A 23,693-nucleotide genomic window follows, 5' to 3' on the forward strand; every position below is an offset into this window, starting at 1 on the left:
GTAACGCTGCCACTTCTGATGTGTGCATACGGTGTGTGTGAATGTGTGTGTGCACGGGCAGTCTGAATGATGACACCGGGCTGAGGCACACAGTGCTAACTCTACCTGCTAGTTTGGCCTGTTAAATATGCATGAGGTTTGGACAGGCTTCATCCTCTGGGGGGGACGGCGGCTTGTGTTAAAGAACTTCCAGGTGGGAACGGGAACAACACTGCTGATCACACACACACACACACACACACACACACACACACACACACACACACACACACACACACACACCCTACCCCAACACAGACAAAGGAGGTACTGGAGATGCAGGGGGAGAGATAAAATGGCTTTATGGGGAGCAATTTACTCCTCTTTTGGGCACCAGTTGGGAGAAAGTGTCGACCGTGCCGCCATAACAAACAAATGATGGCAGAGCCTCACTAATGCCCACTCTGCCTGTGGAAGAGCGTTTCAGAGTCGCATCGCACAGCACTCTCTTCCTCTCTCAATTTTTCTCTCCCCCTCCTGGCAGTCGGAGAGGGGGCCCTCTCCACCAAATTACAGTTTCTGTCATTTGAAAGCCCAGAAGAGACAAAGCATCTGTGACTTTTCTCCTGCGCTCTACACTCCCATTGAGGCCTCGTCGAGTGAGGCTAATGTGGATTTTCACCCAATATGCCGTGCCGCATTGGAAGGGTTCACCTGTACTTGTAGTTAGGAGGAGAAGCGTGTAAGTGGGTACGTTGCCAAGAGAAGAGCGATTCACTGCCACATAAGGTAACCAGCGTTGACTTTCTGGTTACTAGTGAAACCAGAGCACTAAGACCAAGAGCAAGCCAGATTGGGTCCTGCTCCCTCCAAAATACACCCCTCAGAATAAAACCGTGCTACAGCTGAGCAGACAGGTGATCTGACCTTCCAATCTTCAGTTCCATTCAAATTCAACAATGAATGCCTTCGCGGTAAAGCTCATCCGAGGACCTCTAAATATTGCATTATCTGGCGCGGTGGTGGGGAGTTAAGAAAACAAATCAAACTTGTAGTGTCTGCTTTTCTCCCTGCTTGAGTATGTTGTTGCTTTCTACAGCCGTGGCCTCTGCAGTTTGTGTGGAGTGTCACCACAGCTGTTAACAGACCAGCTGAAGAGAAACAAGACGTAGTTCAGCACGACTGAAGAATATAGACCCGGTGAAACAAGGGCGGCCTAGAGATGTGAGGATAAAATCATGACCATGACAAACTACTGCCCCCTCTAGGATGACCGTGTCCTCAAAAGACAGAGGCCAGCGGTAGGCGGGGGAAACAAAGAGCCACCCTCTACAGAGGATCACATGGGAACAGGGACATGCTTATGTGCACGGAGCTTTATCCAGCCATCTTCCGTCCGCATTAAGCAGGGTAGTGTTCATTTGAGCACACAATGGAAAACATTTTCAAACATTTCGCAACTGAACACAAAAAATGTGCATTTCGCATTGGCCAGGAAGACCCTCCCTGTTTCAATCCGTTTTCCCCCCCATTTGGTGCCTAATGAACACGGTCCAGGAGTGGTGAGCTGTTTCTAAGATGGTCCTAGTTCGCTGCTTCACATTAAGGCCTGGTTAGAGCCCCCTGCATTCCCTTTCGGACAGATCGATAGAGAATGTCCTCTTATTGATATCAATACTGGCAAATGCAAACGACAGATTTTTACCTTGTCAGCTCAGGGATTCAATCTTGCAACCTTACGGTTAAACTAGTCCAACGCTCTAACCACCTGCCTCACGAAGAGCCCGCCTGTTACGCGAATGCAGTAAGAAGCCAAGGTAAGCTGCTAGCTAGCATTAAACTTATCTTATAAAAAACAATCAATCATAATTCGACACCATTCTGTATACTTCTGGCCCTTCTTTGGACACTTAACTAACCTCCAGACGAGCTTCAATGCCATACAACTCTCCTTCCGTGGCCTCCAACTGCTCTTAAACGCAGGGGAAACTAAATGCATGCTATTCAACCGATCATTGCCCGCACCTGCCCGCCCGTCCAGCATCACTACTCTGGACGGTTCTGACTTAGTAAACGTGGACAACTACAAATACCTAGGTGTCTGGTTAGACTGTAAACTCTCCTTCCAGACTCACATTAACCATCTCCAATCAAAAATTACATCTAGAATCGGCTTCCTATTTCGCAACAAAGCATCATTCACTCATGCTGCCAAACAGACCCTCGTAAAACTGACCATCCTACCGATCCTTGACTTTGGCGATGTCATCTATAAAATAACCTCCAACACTCTACTCAGCAAATTGGATGTAGTCTATCACAATGCCATCTGTTTTGTCACCAAAGCCCCATATACTACCCACCACTGCGACCTGTACGCTCTCGTTGGCTGGACCTCGCTTCAAACTCAACGCTAAACCCACTGGCTTCAGGTTATCTACAAGTCTCTGCTAGGTAAAGCCCCGCCCTATCTCAGGTCGCTGGTCACCATAGCAGCACCCACTCGTAGCACACGCTCCAGCAGGTATATCTCACTGGTCACCCCAAAAGCCAATTCCTCCTTTGGTCGCCTTTCCTTCCAGTTCTCTGCTACCACTGACTGGAACGAACTGCAAAAATCACTGAAGCTGGAGATTCCCATCTCCCTCACTAGCTTTAAGAACCATCTGTCAGAGCAGCTCACAGATCACTGCACCTGTTCGTAGCCCAACTGTATACAGCCCATCTATCTACCTCATTCCCATACTGTATTTATTTATTTTGCTCCTTTTGCACCACAGTATCTCTACTTGCACATCCATCTTTTTCTACCATTCCAGTGTTTAATTGCCATATTGTAATTACTTTGCCACCATGGCCTATTTATTGCATTAACTCCCTTATTTGACCTTATTTGCACTCACTGTATAAAGACTTTGTTTTCTTTTTTTTTACTGTATTATTGACTGTATGTTCTGTTTATTCCATGTGTAACTGTGTTGCTGTATGTGTCGAACTGCTATGCTTTATCTTGGCCAGGTCGCAGTTGCAAATGAGAAATTGTTCTTAACAAGCTTACCTGGTTAAATAAAGGTTAAATAAAAAAATTATCACTAGTTATAACTACACATGGTTGATGATATTACTAGTTTATCTAGCGTGTCCTGCGTTGCATATAATCGATGCAGTGCACATTCACGAAAAAGGACTGTCGTTGCTCCAACGTGTACCTAACCATAAACATCAATGCCCTTCTTAAAATCAATACACAGAAGTATATATTTTTAAACCTGCATATTTATCTAAAAGAAATCCAGGTTAGCAGGCAAAATTAACCAGGTGAAATTGTGTCACTTCTCTTGCGTTTATTGCATGCAGAGTCAGTGTATATGCAACAGTCTGGGCCGCCTGGCTCGTTGAGAACTAATTTGCCAGAATTTTACGTAATTATGACATAACATTGAATGTTGTGCAATGTAACAGCAATATTTAGACTTATGGATGCCATCCATTAGATAAAATACGGAACGGTTCCGTATTTCACTGAAATAATAAACATTTTGTTTTCGAAATTATAGTTTCCGGATTCGACCATATTAATGACCTAAGGCTCGTATTTCTGTGTGTTATTATGTTATAACTAAGTCTATGATTTGATAGAGCAGTCTGACTGAGCGATGGTAGGCACCAGCAGGCTCGTAAGCATTCATTCAAACAGCACTTTCGTGCGTTTTGCCAGCAGCTCTTTGCAATACTTCAAGCATTGCGCTGTTTATGACTTCAAGCCTATCAACTCCCGAGATTAGGCTGGTGTAACCGATGTGAAATGGCTAGCTGGGTTAGCGGGGTTCGCGCTAATAGCGTTTCAAACGTCACTCGCTCTGAGACTTGGAGTAGTTGTTCCCCTTGCTCTGCATGTGGGTAACGCTGCTTCGAGGGTGGCTGTTGTCGATGTGTTCCTGGTTTGAGCCCAGGTAGGGGCGAGGAGAGGGACGGAAGCTATACTGTTACACTGTTCAAATCTAAAGTGCCTATAAGAACATCCAGTAGTCAAAGTTATATGAAATACAAATGGTAGAGAGAGAAATAGTCCTATAATTCCTAAAATAACTACAACCTAAAACTTCTTACCTGAGAATATTGAAGACTCATGTTAAAAGGAACCACCAGCTTTCATATGTTCTCATGTTCTGAGCAAGGAACTGAAACGTTAGCTTTCTTACATGGCACATATTGCACTTTTACTTTCTTCTCCAACACTTTGTTTTTGCATTATTTAAACCAAATTGAACATGTTTCATTATTTATTTGAGGCTAAATTGATTTTATTGATGTATTATATTAAGTTAAAATAAGTGTTCATTCAGTATTGTTGTAATTGTCATTATTACAAATATATTTATTTATTTTATTTATTTTATTTTTTGGTCCTCCAATAATCGGCATCGGTATTGAAAAATCAGTCGGTCGACCTCTAATTGGGACCTTTAAAAACCCCTAGGTTTTCACTGAATGAGGGAAACATTTGAGAAAGAGAGCGAGAGAGCTAGAGAGAGGTGAGAGTGAGACATAAGGAGAGAGAATGAGAAAAACTAAAAACACAGAGACCGAACCACAGAGCATAAGGAACAAGAGGGAGAAAGATAGACTTAGCAACAGAACAAAAGAGAGATTTGAATACCAGCATGATAGTAGGAAGGAGTGTGACTGAGTGGTGTTCCAGCATCATTAGGTGGAGAACAGCTGCTGGGTGTAAAGGTAGAATGTGAATAATGTGGACAGAGTGGTACCTGGTTTGGAGAACCACCACTCATTGGAAGGCTGTACCGCTGTCAGCTCTTAGCTCCTAACTCTGTTCTGGTCTAGGCTGTACTGCTGTCAGCTCCTAACTCTGGTCTGGTCTGGTCTAGGCTGTACCGCTGTCAGCTCCTAACTCTGGTCTGGTCTGGACGAGGCTGTACCACTGTCAGCTCTTAGCTCCTAACTCTGGTCTGGTCTGGTCTAGGCTGTACTGCTGTCAGGTCTTAGCTCCTAACTCTGGTCTGGTCTGGACTAGGCTGTACCGCTGTCAGCTCTTAGCTCCTAACACTGGTCTGGTCTGGACTAGGCTGTAGCGCTGCCAGCTCTTAGCTCCTAACTCTGGTCTAGGCTGTACTGCTGTCAGCTCCTAACTCTGGTCTGGTCTAGGCTGTACCGCTGTCAGCTCCCAACTCTGGTCTGGTCTGGTCTAGGCTGTACTGCTATCAGCTCTTAGCTCCTAACTCTGGTCTGGTCTAGGCTGTACTGCTGTCAGCTCTTAGCTCCTAACTCTGGTCTGGACTAGGCTGTACCGCTGTCAGCTCTTAGCTCCTAACACTGGTCTGGTCTAGGCTGTACCGCTGTCAGCTCTTAGCTCCTAACTCTGGTCTGGTCTGGTCTAGGCTGTACCGCTGTCAGCTCTTAGCTCCTAACTCTGGTCTGGTCTGGAATAGGCTGTACCACTGTCAGCTTTTTGCTCCCAACTCTGGTCTGGTCTGGACTAGGCTGTACCACTGTCAGCTCTTAGCTCCTAACTCTGGTCTGGTCTGGACTAGGCTGTACCACTGTCAGCTTCTAACTCTGGTCTGGTCTGGACTAGGCTGTACCGCTGTCAGCTCTTAGCTCCTAACTCTGGTCTGGTCTGGTCTAGGCTGTACCACTGCCATCTCTTAGCTCCTAACTCTGGTCTGGTCTGGTCTAGGCTGTACCACTGCCAGCTCTTAGCTCCTAACTCTAGTCTGGTCTGGACTAGGCTGTACCGCTGTCAGCTTCTAACTCTGGTCTGGACCGGTCTAGGCTGTACCGCTGTCAGCTCTTAGCTCCTAAATCTGGTCTGGGCTGTACCGCTGTCAGCTCTTAGTTCCTAACTCTGGTCTGGTCTGGTCTAGGCTGTACCGCTGTCAGCTCTTAGCTCCTAACTCTGGTCTGGTCTGCTCTAGCCTGTACCGCTGTCAGCTCTTAGCTCCTAACTCTGGTCTGGGCTGTACCGCTGTCAGCTCTTAGCTCCTAACTCTGGTCTGGTCTGGACTAGCCTGTACCGCTGTCAGCTCTTAGCTCCTAACTCTGGTCTGGTCTGGACTAGGCTGTACCGCTGCCAGCTCTTAGCTCCTAACTCTGGTCTGGTCTGGACTAGGCTGTACTGCTGTCAGCTCTTAGCTCCTAACTCTGGTCTGGTCTACGCTGTACCACTGTCAGCTCCTAACTCTGGTCTGGTCTAGGCTGTACCGCTGTCAGCTCTTAGCTCCTAACTCTGGTCTGGTCTAGGCTGTACCGCTGTCAGCTCTTAGCTCCTAACTCTGGTCTGGTCTACGCTGTACCGCTGTCAGCTCCTAACTCTGGTCTGGTCTAGGCTGTACCGCTGTCAGCTCTTAGCTCCTAACTCTGGTCTGGTCTAGTCTAGGCTGTACCACTGTCAGCTCTTAGCTCCTAACTCTGGTCGAGGCTGTACTGCTGTCAGCTCTTAGCTCTGGTCTGGTCTGGTCTAGGCTGTACCGCTGTCAGCTCTTAGCTCCTAACTCTGGTCTGGTCTAGTCTAGGCTGTACCACTGTCAGCTCTTAGCTCCTAACTCTGGTCGAGGCTGTACTGCTGTCAGCTCTTAGCTCTGGTCTGGTCTGGTCTAGGCTGTACCACTGTCAGCTCTTAGCTCCTAACTCTGGTCTAGGCTGTACCGCTGTCAGCTCTTAGCTCCTAACTCTGCTCTGGTCTAGGCTGTACTGCTGTCAGCTCTTAGCTCCTAACTCTGATCTGGTCTACGCTGTACCGCTGTCAGCTCCTAACTCTGGTCTGGTCTAGGCTGTACCGCTGTCAGCTCCTAACTCTGGTCTGGTCTAGCCTGTAGCGCTGCCAGCTCTTTGCTCCTAACTCTGGTCTGGTCTGGACTAGGCTGTACTGCTGTCAGCTCCTAACTCTGGTCTGGTCTGGACTAGGCTGTACTGCTGTCAGCTCTTAGCTCCTAATTCTGGTCTGGTCTGGACTAGGCTGTACTGCTGTCAGCTCTTAGCTCCTAACTCTGGTCTGGTCTGGTCTATGTTGTACCGCTGTCAGCTCCTAACTCTGGTCTGGACTGGTCTAGGCTGTACCGCTGTCAGCTCTTAGCTCCTAAATATGGTCTGGGCTGTACCGCTGTCAGCTCTTAGCTCCTAACTCTGGTCTGGTCTAGCCTGTACCGCTGTCAGCTCCTAACTCTGGTCTGGACTGGTCTAGGCTGTACCGCTGTCAGCTCTTAGCTCCTAAATCTGGTCTGGGCTGTACCGCTGTCAGCTCTTAGCTCCTAACTCTGGTCTGGTCTAGGCTGTAGCGCTGCCAGCTCTTTGCTCCTAACTCTGGTCTGGGCCAGGCTGAGGCTTGGTGGGCCTGAATCCCAGTCCTGGATTGTGTAGCTCTAGACTAAAAATCCTTCTCAATGCTCTACAGTCATGGACAGGTAAAGAGGGCCAAGCTAGAGACATAACATCCAAATATTTTCTGTTAACACCCACAATCCCTAGGCTGCAAAACAGAGGAAAACCAACAGTGTTTTAGTAGCCTGTCACTTTCCTCCGTCTTTCAGTGTGTCCAAGTCTTATGCAGGTTCCCCTGGGGACTATTACACATAGTCTCAGGAGAGGGAGATGGGGAGAGAGAGGAGAGAGGGATGGGGAGAGAGAGGAGAGAGGGATGGGGAGAGAGAAGAGAGAGGGATGGGGAGAGAGAGGAGAGAGGGATGGGGAGAGAGAGGAGAGAGGGATGGGGAGAGAGAGGAGAGAGGGATGGGGAGAGAGAGGAGAGAGGGATGGGGAGAGAGAGGAGAGAGGGATGGGGAGAGGGATAGAGAGGGATGGGGAGAGGGATAGAGAGGGATGGGGAGAGGGATAGAGAGGGATGGAGAGAGGGATAGAGAGGGATGGAGAGAGGGATGGGAGAGAGGAGAGAGGGATAGAGAAGGATGGGGAGAGAGGATAGAGAGGGATGGGGAGAGAGGAGAGAGGGATGGGGAGAGAGAGGAAAGAGGGATGGGGAGAGAGGAGAGAGGAGAGAGGGATGGGGAGAGAGAGGAGAGAGGGATGGGGAGAGAGAGGAGAGAGGGATGGGGAGAGAGGAGAGAGGGATGGGGAGAGAGAGGAGAGAGGGATGGGGAGAGAGGAGAGCGGGATGGGGAGAGAGGAGAGAGGGATGGGGAGAGAGAGGATAGAGGGATGGGGAGAGAGAGGATAGAGGGATGGGGAGAGAGAGGATAGAGAGGGACGGGGAGAGAGAGGAGAGAGGGATGGGGAGAGAGGAGAGAGGGAGAGGGAGAGAGATGAGAAATTGAATGATATCTGTAGCATTTCCCCAGACAAGAAAATTCCTTTCCCAACAAATTCTACCACACGTTTACACACACACACACACACACACACACTTTCGGTAATTAAATCTGACTAATAAAAAAAATTCTCACAAGCAAAACTGTCGCAACCGACCCCCCTGAGAATAATGGAAATGGTAAAGATATTACTGTGCACATTGCTTCACTGTTTAGGGACCATTAAGAGACATCAGGGAGCTTAAGAGAACATGAAAACACAGTCTACTATCTTCTCTTGGTATGTGAGACACAGTGACCACAGGCAGAATATGAACAGAACCGAGCACAGTGGGAACTAAAGACAACTAGGAGTTTTATTTACACTTTATAACAGTGTGTCTTCAACCCCTTTGAAAAAAGAGGAGGGTGAAACACGTCGGATTGATTCCCTTTGGATTTACTCCGATGTCCCGAACGGCTCGCCCAGCGCCTCAAGGTCGGTCAAGGAGTCTTCGCCCCAGCTGCGTAATTTTATCCAGACAGTAAATGGAGTGATGACGGCAGCTGCCAAAAAAAATAAACTTGTCTGACCTCTCACCTCTGATCTTAAAACACTTAAGCGTGAGAGAGAGGAGTGAGGGAGAGACAGGGAGGGAGAGAGAGAGGAGCAGGTAAGGTGGGGAGAGACAAGGTCAAAACTCTCTCTCAGGTAGATTGCTGTCTGTTGTGGTTGACCTGTTTGCCTCGTACAGAATTCTGCTACAGTATGGAAAGAATCGATCTAAGATACATCTATTTGCGGGTGATGAATTCACAGCATCTTATATGTGTCAGAATCTATTTCCATAATAGCGTACGGCGTGGCACTAGGGGCTGCACATTTAGGGAGATCCCTGCTCTCTGAGAAAGGTGGGAATACAGACTGGTTAGGGGGAAACCTGGCAAAACCCCTCTATTTCAGAAACAGCCCCTGGAGCCACAGGGCCTACTGCTTGATGGCAATTTGTCGGTGCCGGGCGCCTTAGGACCAACTTAACCACAACACAAAAAACAATCTTCCTAGTATTTCTAAAATCACCCCCCTCCCCCTACATTATAAATTCTGCCGTCTCTGAAAAAACATGTCATGAAATTGCAGAGCACTCGGCTTGTAAGAATTTACTGGGCCTGGGCTTTGAAGTGCTCTTCAAGGGGGAGGGAAGGAGGGAGAGAGGGAGAGGGAGAGGGAGAGGGAGAGAGAGAGAGAGAGAGAGAGGGGGTCACAGGGGGTGATTCTGGTCATATTTGCCTGCCTGCTGAAAATAACAATCCTGTTTTTCCTAACGAGCACATAACTCTCTCGGTGGGAGACATCGGCCAATTAAAAACTAAAAAAAGGCCCCACATTGCTGGTTCATCTGAAATCATAAAAAAAAGAAAAAAAGATGACTAAAACTGTACTTGAACGCAAAGACTGCAGTACTACCAGCCGAGCTGCAGCTTTAGCTACGTTTCCTAAACCGAACGTGTGTCTCTATCCTGTTCTGGTTCTTCACATGTGCTTTCCACGCTTCCGACTGTTATCAGGCTAATCAACCCTGTCTGTGCCAGTGTGTTTCCTGTCAATCACACTAGTCGTCACGGTGATCACATAGGTTACATGGCACATCATCAGCGCTCTACATAACTTCCTCCGGGGACGTGGGGGATATATGCAGCTACATGGAGGGGGATCAGCAGGAGGAGATCTGTTCTGATCATGCGCCAACACCTGAACATCTCCTGGGTGGGTGGTGTGTACGTACGTGTTATTAGTGAGGGGTTATGTCGGGTGCCAAAGGCTGCCAAGCTCCAACGTGATAGGATTGTCACGCCCACGGAGACGCAGGGCTCAGATTGGCTCTAAATGAATGCAAATTTATTAATTATCGCAATAAGACAAATTAAGTGATGACGAAAGTCAATTTCACAGCCTCTGCCAAAGTCAAGTGGCACTGGAAAGAGGAATGGGGGATACCTAGTCAGAATGCCTTCAACTGAAATGCGTCTTCAGCATTGACCCCAACCCGTCTGAATCAGAGCGGTGCCTTAATGGACATCCACGTCAACTGCCTTGTTCAGGGGAACAGTGGGTCACATGCCTTGTTCAGGGGAACAGTGGGTCAACTGCCTTGTTCAGGGGAACAGTGGGTCAACTGCCTTGTTCAGGGGAACAGTGGGTCAACTGCCTTGTTCAGGGGAACAGTGGGTCAACTGCCTTGTTCAGGGGAACAGTGGGTCAACTGCCTTGTTCAGGGGAACAGTGGGTCAACTGCCTTGTTCAGGGGAACAGTGGGTCAACTGCCTTGTTCAGGGGAACAGTGGGTCAACTGCCTTGTTCAGGGGAACAGTGGGTCAACTGCCTTGTTCAGGGGAACAGTGGGTCAACTGCCTTGTTCAGGGGAACAGTGGGTCAACTGCCTTGTTCAGGGGAACAGTGGGTCAACTGCCTTGTTCAGGGGAACAGTGGGTCAACTGCCTTGTTCAGGGGAACAGTGGGTCAACTGCCTTGTTCAGGGGAACAGTGGGTCAACTGCCTTGTTCAGGGGAACAGTGGGTCAACTGCCTTGTTCAGGGGAACAGTGGGTCAACTGCCTTGTTCAGGGGAACAGTGGGTCAACTGCCTTGTTCAGGGGAACAGTGGGTCAACTGCCTTGTTCAGGGGAACAGTGGGTCAACTGCCTTGTTCAGAGGAACAGTGGGTCAACTGCCTTGTTCAGAGGAACAGTGGGTCAACTGCCTTGTTCAGGGGAACAGTGGGTCAACTGCCTTGTTCAGGGGAACAGTGGGTCAACTGCCTTGTTCAGGGGAACAGTGGGTTAACTGCCTTGTTCAGGGGAACAGTGGGTTAACTGCCTTGTTCAGGGGAACAGTGGGTTAACTGCCTTGTTCAGGGGAACAGTGGGTTAACTGCCTTGTTCAGGGGAACAGTGGGTTAACTGCCTTGTTCAGGGGAACAGTGGGTTCTGCCTTGTTCAGAGGAACAGTGGGTTAACTGCCTTGTTCAGAGGAACAGTGGGTTAACTGCCTTGTTCAGGGGAACAGTGGGTTAACTGCCTTGTACAGAGGAACAGTGGGTTAACTGCCTTGTTCAGAGGAACAGTGGGTTAACTGCCTTGTTCAGAGGAACAGTGGGTTAACTGCCGTGTTCAGGGGAACAGTGGGTTAACTGCCGTGTTCAGGGGAACAGTGGGTCAACTGCCTTGTTCAGAGGAACAGTGGGTTAACTGCCTTGTTCAGAGGAACAGTGGGTTAACTGCCGTGTTCAGGGGCAGAACGACAGATCTTTACCTTCTCAGCTTGGGGATTTGATCCAGCAACCTTTCGGTTACTGGCCCAAAGCTCTAACCACGAGGCTACCTGCCGCCCCATGAACAGGATGTGGAGTGAGATCCTCACCCACCCCCACCTCGTTATGGAACATACACCAGTGAATGTGTGATTGAGCGAATGACCAAGAGAGAAAGAGAGTGATTGAACCAATTAAAGCAAAGTGTTTTGGTGTGATGATGCAACACGCTCATTAACCCCTGCTCTGTCCAACCAACTCCTTGTTCCCACGAGGCATGGGACCAAGCACACAGTCACATTGAATAACAGCCTCCCGTCCTATTCAAGGAGCCAAAAGGGGATAGGCGCTGGAGCAGACTCCTCTACGGCTGTAGTGTGTAGTCATCCATGAAGTCAGCCTCGAACTAGTCCCGTCTCTCGCACACACACACACGAAAACACAAACCAAAACAACCCAGTCAAAATATCAGACAACACACTCCCCCCCACACACACACCTGTCTCCACGTCCTGGGTGTAGAAGTGCATGGTGTCCGTGATCTCAGTGACATATACAACTCTGTAGTTGGCTGTGCGCTCCCCCCCCCCCCCCCCCCACACACACACACCTGTCTCCACGTCCTGGGTGTAGAAGTGCATGGTGTCCGTGATCTCAGTGACATATACAGCTCTGTAGTTGGCTGTGCGCTCTTTCTCCTCCATCACGTGCACCACCTCCTCCACCTTCTTCTCCTCATAGTTGGCCCAGATCTGAGGGGGGGAGGAAGGTCACTTGATTAGGGTGAAGCATGACAGAACACTCATGTAATAGAACACTCATGTAATATAATGATATCATTAATATGAGGTCTTTCTCGTTAAATTGGGGATCTACTTGTAGGACAAATGAAATAATATACAGTCCCCTGTCTGACTGAAGACCACAGCAAAAAGGACATTTCTCATGTCTAAACCTCCAGCTAAGCATGCCAGTTCCTTATTATATGTCACATGATCAAACATCTAACATACTCAAAACAAACCCAAACCAGACATCAAACTACTACTTTAATCACTGCCAACTCCAACAGAACAATTAATTTACACTCCTAAATGACTCCCATTACTTGATTCAGGGCCTGTTTTGATGCCAAAGGGAAATATGGTCTAGAACAAACAACCCCTAGACCGGAGAAACATGGGTCTGTTATCTAACAGCAACACCAATCCCCTGTGGGACAACCTCTCTCCCTCTTTCCCTCTCTTCACCATCCTCTAGAGTGTTTTTGGTGTGGAAACCAGGTCAGCTCCTCTCCAAGGTTGGCCCTCTGTCGGGAGGGCAGGAGGCTCATTAAGGGAAGAGTGTTCCGCTTGGGGCCACAAATCAAACACTATGGACGCACAAACACACACGAAAACACACACATGCGCACATGACAATAGCCACACACACATGCGTGTGAGGGACAGGATGACAAGAGCTCCCTAATCATCTCTCCACCAGCTGATGTTCTGAGGCTCCTGCTGATGGGGTCACTGAACCCCACTGCCAGGGAGAACAAGTGGAACACAACTTGACAACAACTAAAGTCTCCTTTCCTTGTGTAACACCACAACACATCTGGTTCTACTCCTTTCATTTCCACCGCAGGCTGTTGTGTTTACTTGGAGGTAAAATTTTTTCAATGTTTGTGGTTTTTATATAGTGTAGCGATATCTAATCAAATGTTATGTCATATGCTTTGCAAACAACAGGTGTAGGCTAACAGTGAAACGCTTAAAGGCCCTTCCAACAATGCAGAGTAATGTAGTTTGCAAAAGTAATAACGAGGAATAAATACAATGAGTAACGATAACGTGGCTAAATACACAGGGTACCAGCACCAAGTCAATGTGCAGAGGTACAAGGTCGATATTACTATGTTCGATAAAAGTTAGATAATAAACAGCGAGTAGCAGCAGCCTTATGGCTTGAAGCTGGTCAGGAACCATCTGGTCCCAGACTAGGTAGCCTTATGGCTTGAAGCTGGTCAGGAACCCTCTGGTCCCAGACTAGGCAGCCTTATGGCTTGAAGCTGGTCAGGAACCCTCTGGTCCCAGACTAGGCAGCCTTATGGCTTGAAGCTGTTCAGGAGCATTCTGGTCCCAGACTAGGCAGCCTTATGGCTTGAAGCTGGTCAGGAACCCTCTGGTCCCAGACTAGGCAGCCTTATGGCTTGAAGCTGGTCAGGAACCCTCTGGTCCCAGACTAGGCAGCCGTATGGCTTGAAGCTGGTCAGGAACCCTCTGGTCCCAGACTAGGCAGCCGTATGGCTTGAAGCTGGTCAGGAACCCTCTGGTCCCAGACTAGGCAGCCGTATAGCTTGAAGCTGGTCAGGAACCCTCTGGTCCCAGACTAGGCAGCCGTATGGCTTGAAGCTGGTCAGGAACCCTCTGGTCCCAGACTAGGCAGCCGTATGGCTTGAAGCTGGTCAGGAACCCTCTGGTCTCAGACTAGGCAGCCTTATGGCTTGAAGCTGGTCAGGAACCCTCTGGTACCAGACTAGGCAGCCGTATGGCTTGAAGCTGGTCAGGAACCCTCTGGTCTCAGACTAGGCAGCCTTATGGCTTGAAGCTGGTCAGGAACCCTCTGGTCCCAGACTAGGCAGCCTTATGGCTTGAAGCTGGTCAGGAACCCTCTGGTCCCAGACTAGGCAGCCTTATGGCTTGAAGCTGGTCAGGAACCCTCTGGTCCCAGACTAGGCGGCCTTATGGCTTGAAGCTGGTCAGGAACCCTCTGGTCCCAGACTAGGCGGCCTTATGGCTTGAAGCTGGTCAGGAGCATTCTGGTCCCAGACTAGGCGGCCGTATGGCTTGAAGCTGGTCAGGAGCATTCTGGTCCCAATCTAGGCAGCCGCATGGCTTGAAGCTGGTCAGGACCATTCTGGTCCCAGACTAGGCAGCCGTATGGCTTGAAGCTGGTCAGGAGCATTCTGTTCCCAGACTTCGCACTCTGGTACCGCTTGTCACCAGCTTTTAGCAGCTGGCTAATTACTTAACTGTGTGGTATCATCAGCTAATTATCTTCACAAGTTCTCTCTCTGCCTCCCTCTCCCCCTCTGAGCAGTGTCACATGCTGACTAGACCAGGCACGGGCGTGAGTCTGCGTGTGCCATCGTGCGCGTGTTAATTTTGTCCATCCACAATCACAATGTGATCAGGACACGCAGGTTAAAATATCAAAATTAACTCTGAATCAACTATATTAATTTGGGGACAGGTCGAAACACATGAAACATTCACGACCATTTAGCTAGCTAGCTTGCTGTTGCTAGCTCATTTGTCCTGGGATATAAACATTGGGTTGTTATTTTACATTAAATGCATAAGGTCTTTTTTTCTGGGTCTTTGTAGAATTTTAACCCATGTTAAGTCACATGTGTTCTCTACTCCGACATGTAATCCACTGATAAAAGAGAAAACCTAGTTAGTTTCCAGTAATCTCTCCTCCTTCAGGCTTCTTCTTCTTCTGACTTTATATGGCAGTTGGCAACCAACTTTACAGTACATTACCACCACCAACTGGACTGGAGTGTGGACCTCAGTTCATCTTTCAATCACCCACGTGGGTATAGGCTACTAAAAACCAATGAAGAGATGGGAGAGACTTGTAGCACGTCAATCGTTAAAAATATAACTAAGTTCTATTTTAGCGCCTGGCTACGCAGACGCTCATTGATGCGAGCGATCAGTTTGGAGGAAATTACTGAATAACATGTATGTGTAGATTTATTTCGCAATGCTGGCGCATGTAACGCGATGTGCGGTGTGGTCAGCATGTTTGCATGGTAGGCTAATTACACCCAGCATTTTATAGGCCTTTTTCGGCATGCTAGCACTAACCAATTACATCTGACGTGTGTAGGGCAAGACATTTAAAGGACCATTTCACTACTGCAATGAGTCGTGCTAGTGAATCGGCTTACTGCCTGCTACCTTGAATCATTGGGAAAAAATATTTATTATACAACAAGTGACGCAGTGCGCCAGCCGAGCGAGCCTTGGCGGGTGCCCTGCCCACTTGGAGACAAAAGACTGGGTCAAACCACCCAATTACATTCAATTGCTTCTTCATGGTGCCAAACAAAGGGAAGGGACATTTTTTTTTTGAATAATTTTGTGGATACGACTGACCAGGAGTTAATTAAGACCCAAACATGGCCACGCTTCACAAACTTCCACTGGTCTTTTTCCCTCATTTTCTCCATCCCTCCCTTAGATATTAAAGGAGTCAATACCCACAATGGGGCTTCAGCAGAGGGTAATGACATGTCTGGGCTTTTAATCAAACCTGCAGGACCAATCCGAGTGACACAGATTAGCGTGTCACTGTTCATGACCGTGACAACTGTCACCGTGGTGGCGTCTCTGTGGGGGTTTGGTAGTCGTTCATGACGATTCAGGCCAAGTGACCTCTGACACAATGGGCCACGTCACGCCGCCGCGGCAAGGGAACAGAAGGAGAGAGCACTCACAGAATACCAATCACAACGCTGCTTTCACAACGACGATGCATAAGTGGCCTTCCACATGGTGCTCGCCCCCACACACATTCTCCCCCGCTGTGCCCTAGGTGGATGACCTTCCGTGAGCAACCGACCATTCCTGTTTGTTCCACTTGAACACAGGTATGTGACTGCTATTGCTGCTTGGACACAGAGACGTGAAAGAGAGAGAGGAGTTAGGGTTTCCGAGCTCCCTGTGTCCGGCTCCAAAAAGCAGAGACAGCAAATCATCAGTCCTCTACTCCTGAAAAGGAAAACTGTTCTATATGGACAACAACAGTGTTCCAAAAGGAGGACAACAACAGTGTTCCAAAAGGAGGACAACGTTCCAAAAGGAGGACAACGTTCCAAAAGGAGGACAACGTTCCAAAAGGAGGACAACAACAGTGTTCCAAAAGGAGGACAACGTTACAAAAGGAGGACAACGCTCCAAAAGGAGCACAACGTTCCAAAAGGAGGACAGTGTTCCAAAAGGAGGACAGTGTTCCAAAAGGAGCACAACGTTCCAAAAGGAGGACAGTGTTCCAAAAGGAGCACAACGTTCCAAAAGGAGGACAGTGTTCCAAAAGGAGCACAACGTTCCAAAAGGAGGACAGTGTTCCAAAAGGAGGACGACAACAGTGTTCCAAAAGGAGCACAACGTTCCAAAAGGAGGACAGTGTTCCAAAAGGAGGACAACAACAGTGTTCCAAAAGGAGGACAACGTTACAAAAGGAGGACAACGCTCCAAAAGGAGCACAACGTTCCAAAAGGAGCACAACGTTCCAAAAGGAGGACAGTGTTCCAAAAGGAGCACAACGTTCCAAAAGGAGGACAGTGTTCCAAAAGGAGCACAACGTTCCAAAAGGAGGACAGTGTTCCAAAAGGAGGACGACAACAACAGTGTTCCAAAAGGAGGACGATGTTCCAAAAGGAGGACAGTGTTCCAAAAGGAGGACAGTGTTCCAAAAGGAGGACAGTGTTCCAAAAGGAGGACAGTGTTCCAAAAGGAGGACAGTGTTCCAAAATAAGGACAGTGTTCCAAAAGGAGGACAGTGTTCCAAAAGGAGGACAGTGTTCCAAAAGGAGGACGACAACAACCGTGTTCCAAAAGGAGGACAGTGTTCCAAAAGGAGGACAGTGTTCCAAAAGGAGGACAGTGTTCCAAAAGGAGGACAACAACCGTGTTCCAAAAGGACGACAGCAACCGTGTTCCAAAAGGACGACAACAACCGTGTTCCAAAAGGACGACAACAACCAACAACCGTGTTCCAAAAGGAGGACGAAAGGAGGACGATGTTCCAAAAGGAGGACAGTGTTCCAAAAGGAGGACAGTGTTCCAAAAGGAGGACAGTGTTCCAAAAGGAGGACAGTGTTCCAAAAGGAGGACAGTGTTCCAAAAGGAGGACAGTGTTCCAAAAGGAGGACAGTGTTCCAAAAGGAGGACAGTGTTCCAAAAGGAGGACAGTGTTCCAAAAGGAGGACAACAACCGTGTTCCAAAAGGACGACAACAACCGTGTTCCAAAGGGACGACAACAACCAACAACCGTGTTCCAAAAGGACGACAACAACCGTGTTCCAAAAGGACGACAACAACCGTGTTCCAAAAGGACGACAACAACCGTGTTCCAAAAGGACGACAACAACCGTGTTCCAAAAGGACGACAACAACCGTGTTCCAAAAGGACGACAGTGTTCCAAAAGGACAACAGTGTTCCAAAAGGACAACAGTGTTCCAAAAGGAGGACAACAACAGTGTTCCAAAAGGAGGACAACAACAGTGTTCCAAAAGGAGGACAACAACAGTGTTCCAAAAGGAGGACAACAGTGTTCCAAAAGGACGACAACAACAGTGTTCCAAAAGGACGACAACAACAGTGTTCCAAAAGGACGACAACAACAGTGTTCCAAAAGGACGACAACAACAGTGTTCCAAAAGGACGACAACAACAGTGTTCCAAAAGGACGACAACAACAGTGTTCCAAAACGACGACAACAACAGTGTTCCAAAAGGACAATAACAGTGTTCCAAAAGGACAATAACAGTGTTCCAAAAGGACAATAACAGTGTTCCAAAAGGACGACAACAACAGTGTTCCAAAAGGAGGACAACAACCGTGTTCCAAAAGGAGGACAACAACAGTGTTCCAAAAGGAGGATAACAACAGTGTTCCAAAAGGAGGACAACAACCGTGTTCCAAAAGGACGACAACAACCGTGTTCCAAAAGGACGACAACAACCGTGTTCCAAAAGGAAACACCATGGGGGGTAAAGTAGCAAGCTATTAGGACACTGTGACCTTCAGAACCCCACTGAATGATGTGTAGGCTGCGCACACACACACAGTTGAAAACTGAGACCTACTTGCTAATGTAAAGGCAGGGTCCATTGCTGTAATGGTCTCCCTCATGATGGAAGACAGACACTCTTACACACTGAAGCCACATGAAGAATGATGTGATGCTGGTGGTGGATGCTGGTCCATGTTGACTCCAATGCTTCCCACAGTTGGGTCAAGTTGGCTGGAGGTCCTTTGGGTAGTGGACCAATCTTGATACACACGGGAAACTGTGGAGCGTGAAAAACCCAGCAGCGTTGCAGTTCTTGACACAAACTGGTGCGCCTGGCACCTACTACCATAACCCGTTCAAAGGCATTTAAATATTCACCCTCTGAATGGCACACATACACAATACATGTCTCAATTGTCTCATGGCTTAAAAATCCTTCTTTAACCCGTCTCCTCCCCTTCATCTACACTGATTGAAGTGGATTTAACAAATCAATAAGGGATCATAGCTTTCACTTGGATTCACCTGGTCAGTCTATGTCATGGAAGAGCAGGAGTTCTTAATGTGTTGTACAGCAGGTGTGTGACACACAATAATAGTCTGTGGCTGAGTTGAACATGATGTCTAATCATAATCAGTAACCCCCACCATTCAGAGTAGGGCCCCTACAGCACACCGCTGCCATAGTGACTGATGGGTATGGCTGAGTACACTGGTATCAGCATGTTATTAACACACCCAGGTCCACATGGCATGGGGTTTAACATGGGATAATCATGCTATGCTAGTGAAGCATGAAGTCAGTAGTGACAAATGGTAAGAGATAGGCTTTGGTTCAACTAAGGGTGAAATGTGCCTTGCAGATGTCACAGCCAAACCCCTTGAGGTACTGAAGAGTAGACTGACTGTTTTGCTAAAACCACAACCGGCATTATATACAAATGTGCAAAGAAATATGCAAATTAACTAATTAATAACGAACAAAGTTAAAAACACTGCAGAGTGTGAAGAGAGGAAACGTGAGTCTGGAAGGGCTTGCAGCAGTACTGGTATAGACTGGAATGGGAGGTCATTTAGAATGTCCTGGCAGACTAAGAGACATTACATTCAGAGAATTTCCTTTTTCACACACGCACACTGCCTTGTTCACGTGTACACACACACTCCCCGGGAACCAGGGGGATGGGGACATTGGGAACATTGATTAAAGGTGACAGCATGTCAATTCCAATAGTGTGTGTTCGGCCAGGGGAGACCAAATCTCCATCAACACCCAGAGCACAGACACACACACACACACACACACACACACAAACACACACACACACACACTAGCGCGCACACACACACACACACATACACACACACACACTGGTGTATACAAACACACACACTAGGGCAAACACACACACACAAGAAGAGTGAGATGAGGGTAGTAGGGTGCACAAGGACACACACACACACACAGGTTGTATGAATCCACACTGCTGTCATTGTCTGTTCTACACTACACAGTGAACTATCACTCGAGGTTTGACATGCCCACAGACCTCCACATCAGCTTCAGTCTAAACTATTTCCAACAACCCTGCTACTCCTTCTCTGGTATAGGCTATACACTAGCGTACTTATCTCATTCTGGTTTTAAGAAACTACTCTACCCAGAAGCATTTGCCCTAAACTTCAAGTACTTCGCTTGCAGCCTGCTGAAACAAGTTTTCAAACCTATCACACAATGAAAAGTACAGCACTATTCGTTAGCAATTGAGGTAATTGACATTTTGAAAATACGCAGCTGTGGAACAGCTAGTCATATCTGTCTAGAGCTGGAGGAGAACATGAATGTAGGGAGAGTGTATGGAACAGTCTCTCTCCAGTTACACCACACACATATGTAGTTTCATTGTTAATTCATTATTCAATAGTGCTCTGCAAACAATACAAATCAATACAAGTGCTTGTTATTAATAAAAGTGCCCTTTGCAGATCAATCTAAGCCTCTATTACGTTCCTAATGAAGGGGCCTTGAGAAGTGAATGCCTCACTAAATAAATGGCTGCTCTCTTGCCATGTTTCCCTTCTCGAGTCTACATCTTATATGATGAGTGAACCTCGAACGTTCGTCACCAAACACTCAGAGAAAACAAACTGAGCCCAAACTATGCTTGTTTGATGGGAGACACGAGACAAAGTCCCCCAAGAAGATTCAATAAAGTAAATATAGGCTACATGTTCACCTGAACTTCAAAACATTCAGACCTAGTTCCCAATCCCACATTCAATAACAAAGATGCACCATCCCTCCAATTCAAATCGTCCAACGACAAGGTATTCACTCAGGTCAGGACATAACAAACCACTACCTCATCCCCACTAGACTTGATCTGTAAACCAATTCCAATACCAGGCTTTCCTTACAATGATGAACGTTGTATTAATGAGTAGCGATATTAGGTTGATGGGGTTGGCGGGCCTGTGGGTGACCCCGGATTCCTCTGGCTCAACCGTTGCCACGGTGTGTCGAGGGAACTATTCGAGGCTGGAAATGATGAACCAGCCTGGTGAATCAGAGTGCCACTCCAGCCAGCCAATCCATCTCACCACTACACCACTCAGGGGGCTCGATAGTGCAGCTGTGATGCATCCCATGTCAGAACACAGTCATACGCAACCTAGGCCTGGTACGCGGTCGCCAACACAATGACAATCCACACAATGCTTTCTGTAATGGGGACGTGATCTAAGTCTACTATGCATTCATCAGCCACATAGAATATGAATGACAATGACATGAATTAATACAATCATTGTATTTGTATGGACAACACACTCTGGCAAGCCGTGCAACACTTACTGTACATGACAGTGTGCAACACCTAGACCCACATAACATGTTTACAGGAATTATTATCGCTGGTATATGTTTGAAAAACATGCACAGTGGGGGAGGAATCTGTAAAGTGCTTGGCTGATTGGCACATGGAAGGATATGAACAACACCAATATCTACAGTGTGTGTGTGTGTGTGTGTGTGTGTGTGTGTGTGTGTGTGTGTGTGTGTGTGTGTGGAGCCAGAATGTGCATTTTACACGATCTCAATAGCTGTTTTAATAAAACCATCCATCAAAAACAGGGAGGCATAAAATCCCTTCTCACTTGTCTTAAGGGCAAATGTTAATTTTTCAACCATCTGGGTGATGAGAGGGGTGGTGGCTGGTGGAGCTTAGAGAGAGATGGAGGGTTGACCATGACTGATTCGACGACGAAGACCGATGTTCTCGTCAGGAAACACACGGGGAGATGTGGGTTGAACGGTGAATTATTTGACTGATTGCAATCACTTAAGGTAAAAACACAATCCTCCGATCAAGACGAGCGCAGAGCAATTTTCTTATTTGGTGCTAATTACATTTCCTCCTGACCCAACAATGAAAGAAAACTACAGGGCTCGTCTCTGATTGGATGGGTGCCTGATTGACAGGTGTCATTGGGGACCCACACACCAGTACACTGGGGACAACAGTAGAATGTGAGGACTGGTTATCCTAGGACATTAACCCAATCACCAAGGTTAACGGGGTGGTTAAGCGAGAAGGGTGGATGTTTGTGTGTGATGATTTACGGTATCTGTATGTTAGTATGCGGGCCACGTGGTTCTCACCTCACTGCTTTGAACACAACACCGTAATAAAACACACATATAGGCTACACACGCATACGTAGTCCACACACACACACTGTAGATATTGGTGCAGGAGGTTGAGCTAGGACAGTGCCTTCACACACTGGAACAACACAATAACACGCTGGCTTATTGGCTAAGGACAAACTGAAACACAATATCCCAACATAGACGCCAATTTAACAATACTATACTAGGGCTGGGCCAATATACATACCAATCCCAACACACTAGGGCTGGGCCTACATACATACCAATCCCAACACACTAGGGCTGGGCCTACATACATACCAATCCCAACACACTAGGGCTGGGCCTATATACATACCAATCCCAACACACTAGGGCTGGGCCTACATACATACCAATCCCCACACACTAGGGCTGGGCCTACATACATACCAATCCCCACACACTAGGGCTGGGCCTATATACATACCAATCCCAACACACTAGGGCTGGGCCTATATACATACCAATCCCAACACACTAGGGCTGGGTCTATATACATACCAATCCCAACACACTAGGGCTGGGCCTATATACATACCAATCCCAACACACTAGGGCTGGGCCTACATACATACCAATCCCCACACACTAGGGCTGGGCCTACATACATACCAATCCCCACACACTAGGGCTGGGCCTATATACATACCAATCCCAACACACTAGGGCTGGCCCTATATACATACCAATCCCAACACACTAGGGCTGGGTCTATATACATACCAATCCCAACACACTAGGGCTGGGCCTATATACATACCAATCCCAACACACTAGGGCTGGGCCTATATACATACCAATCCCAACACACTAGGGCTGGGCCTATATACATACCAATCCCAACACACTAGGGCCTATATACATACCAATCCCCACACACTAGGGCTGGGCCTATATACATACCAATCCCCACACACTAGGGCTGGGCCTATATACATACCAATCCCAACACACTAGGGCTGGGCCTACATACATACCAATCCCCACACACTAGGGCTGGGCCTACATACATACCAATCCCCACACACTAGGGCTGGGCCTATATACACATACCAATCCCAACATGCTATGGCTGGCCCTATATATACATACCAATCCCAACACACTAGGGCTGGGCCTACATACATACCAATCCCCACACACTAGGGCTGGGCCTATATACACATACCAATCCCAACATGCTATGGCTGGCCCTACATACATACCAATCCCCACACACTAGGGCCTATATACATTCCAATCCCCACACACTAGGGCTGGGCCTATATACATACCAATCCCCACACACTAGGGCTGGGCCTATATACACATACCAATCCCAACATGCTATGGCTGGCCCTATATACATACCAATCCCAACACACTAGGGCTGGGCCTACATACATACCAATCCCCACACACTAGGGCTGGGCCTATATACACATACCAATCCCAACATGCTATGGTTGGCCCTACATACATACCAATCCCCACACACTAGGGCCTATATACATTCCAATCCCCACACACTAGGGCTGGGCCTATATACATACCAATCCCAACACACTAGGGCTGGGCCTATATACACATACCAATCCCAACATGCTATGGCTGGCCCTATATACATACCAATCCCAACACACTAGGGCTGGGCCTATATACATACCAATCA

At 47.8% G+C, this 23,693-nt stretch overlaps 2 protein-coding genes across 2 annotated transcripts in view; both read right to left on the bottom strand.

Annotated features, from left to right (window-relative positions):
* LOC139393229 (protein FAM3C-like) overlaps positions 1 to 23,693 on the bottom strand; it is an 823,321-nt gene that overhangs the window by 780,550 nt on the left and 19,078 nt on the right. The gene's annotated exons all lie outside the window — the stretch shown is intronic.
* Positions 1 to 23,693, bottom strand: part of LOC139393228 (staphylococcal nuclease domain-containing protein 1-like) — a 334,741-nt gene that overhangs the window by 78,563 nt on the left and 232,485 nt on the right. Inside the window, exon 18 of the mRNA XM_071141677.1 lies at positions 12,161 to 12,302. Coding sequence (XP_070997778.1) covers positions 12,161 to 12,302 — 142 coding nt within the window. The remainder of the gene's footprint in view (positions 1 to 12,160; positions 12,303 to 23,693) is intronic.

This window comes from Oncorhynchus clarkii, chromosome 33 (assembly GCF_045791955.1).
Source record: "Oncorhynchus clarkii lewisi isolate Uvic-CL-2024 chromosome 33, UVic_Ocla_1.0, whole genome shotgun sequence".
Lineage (NCBI taxonomy): Eukaryota > Metazoa > Chordata > Actinopteri > Salmoniformes > Salmonidae > Oncorhynchus > Oncorhynchus clarkii.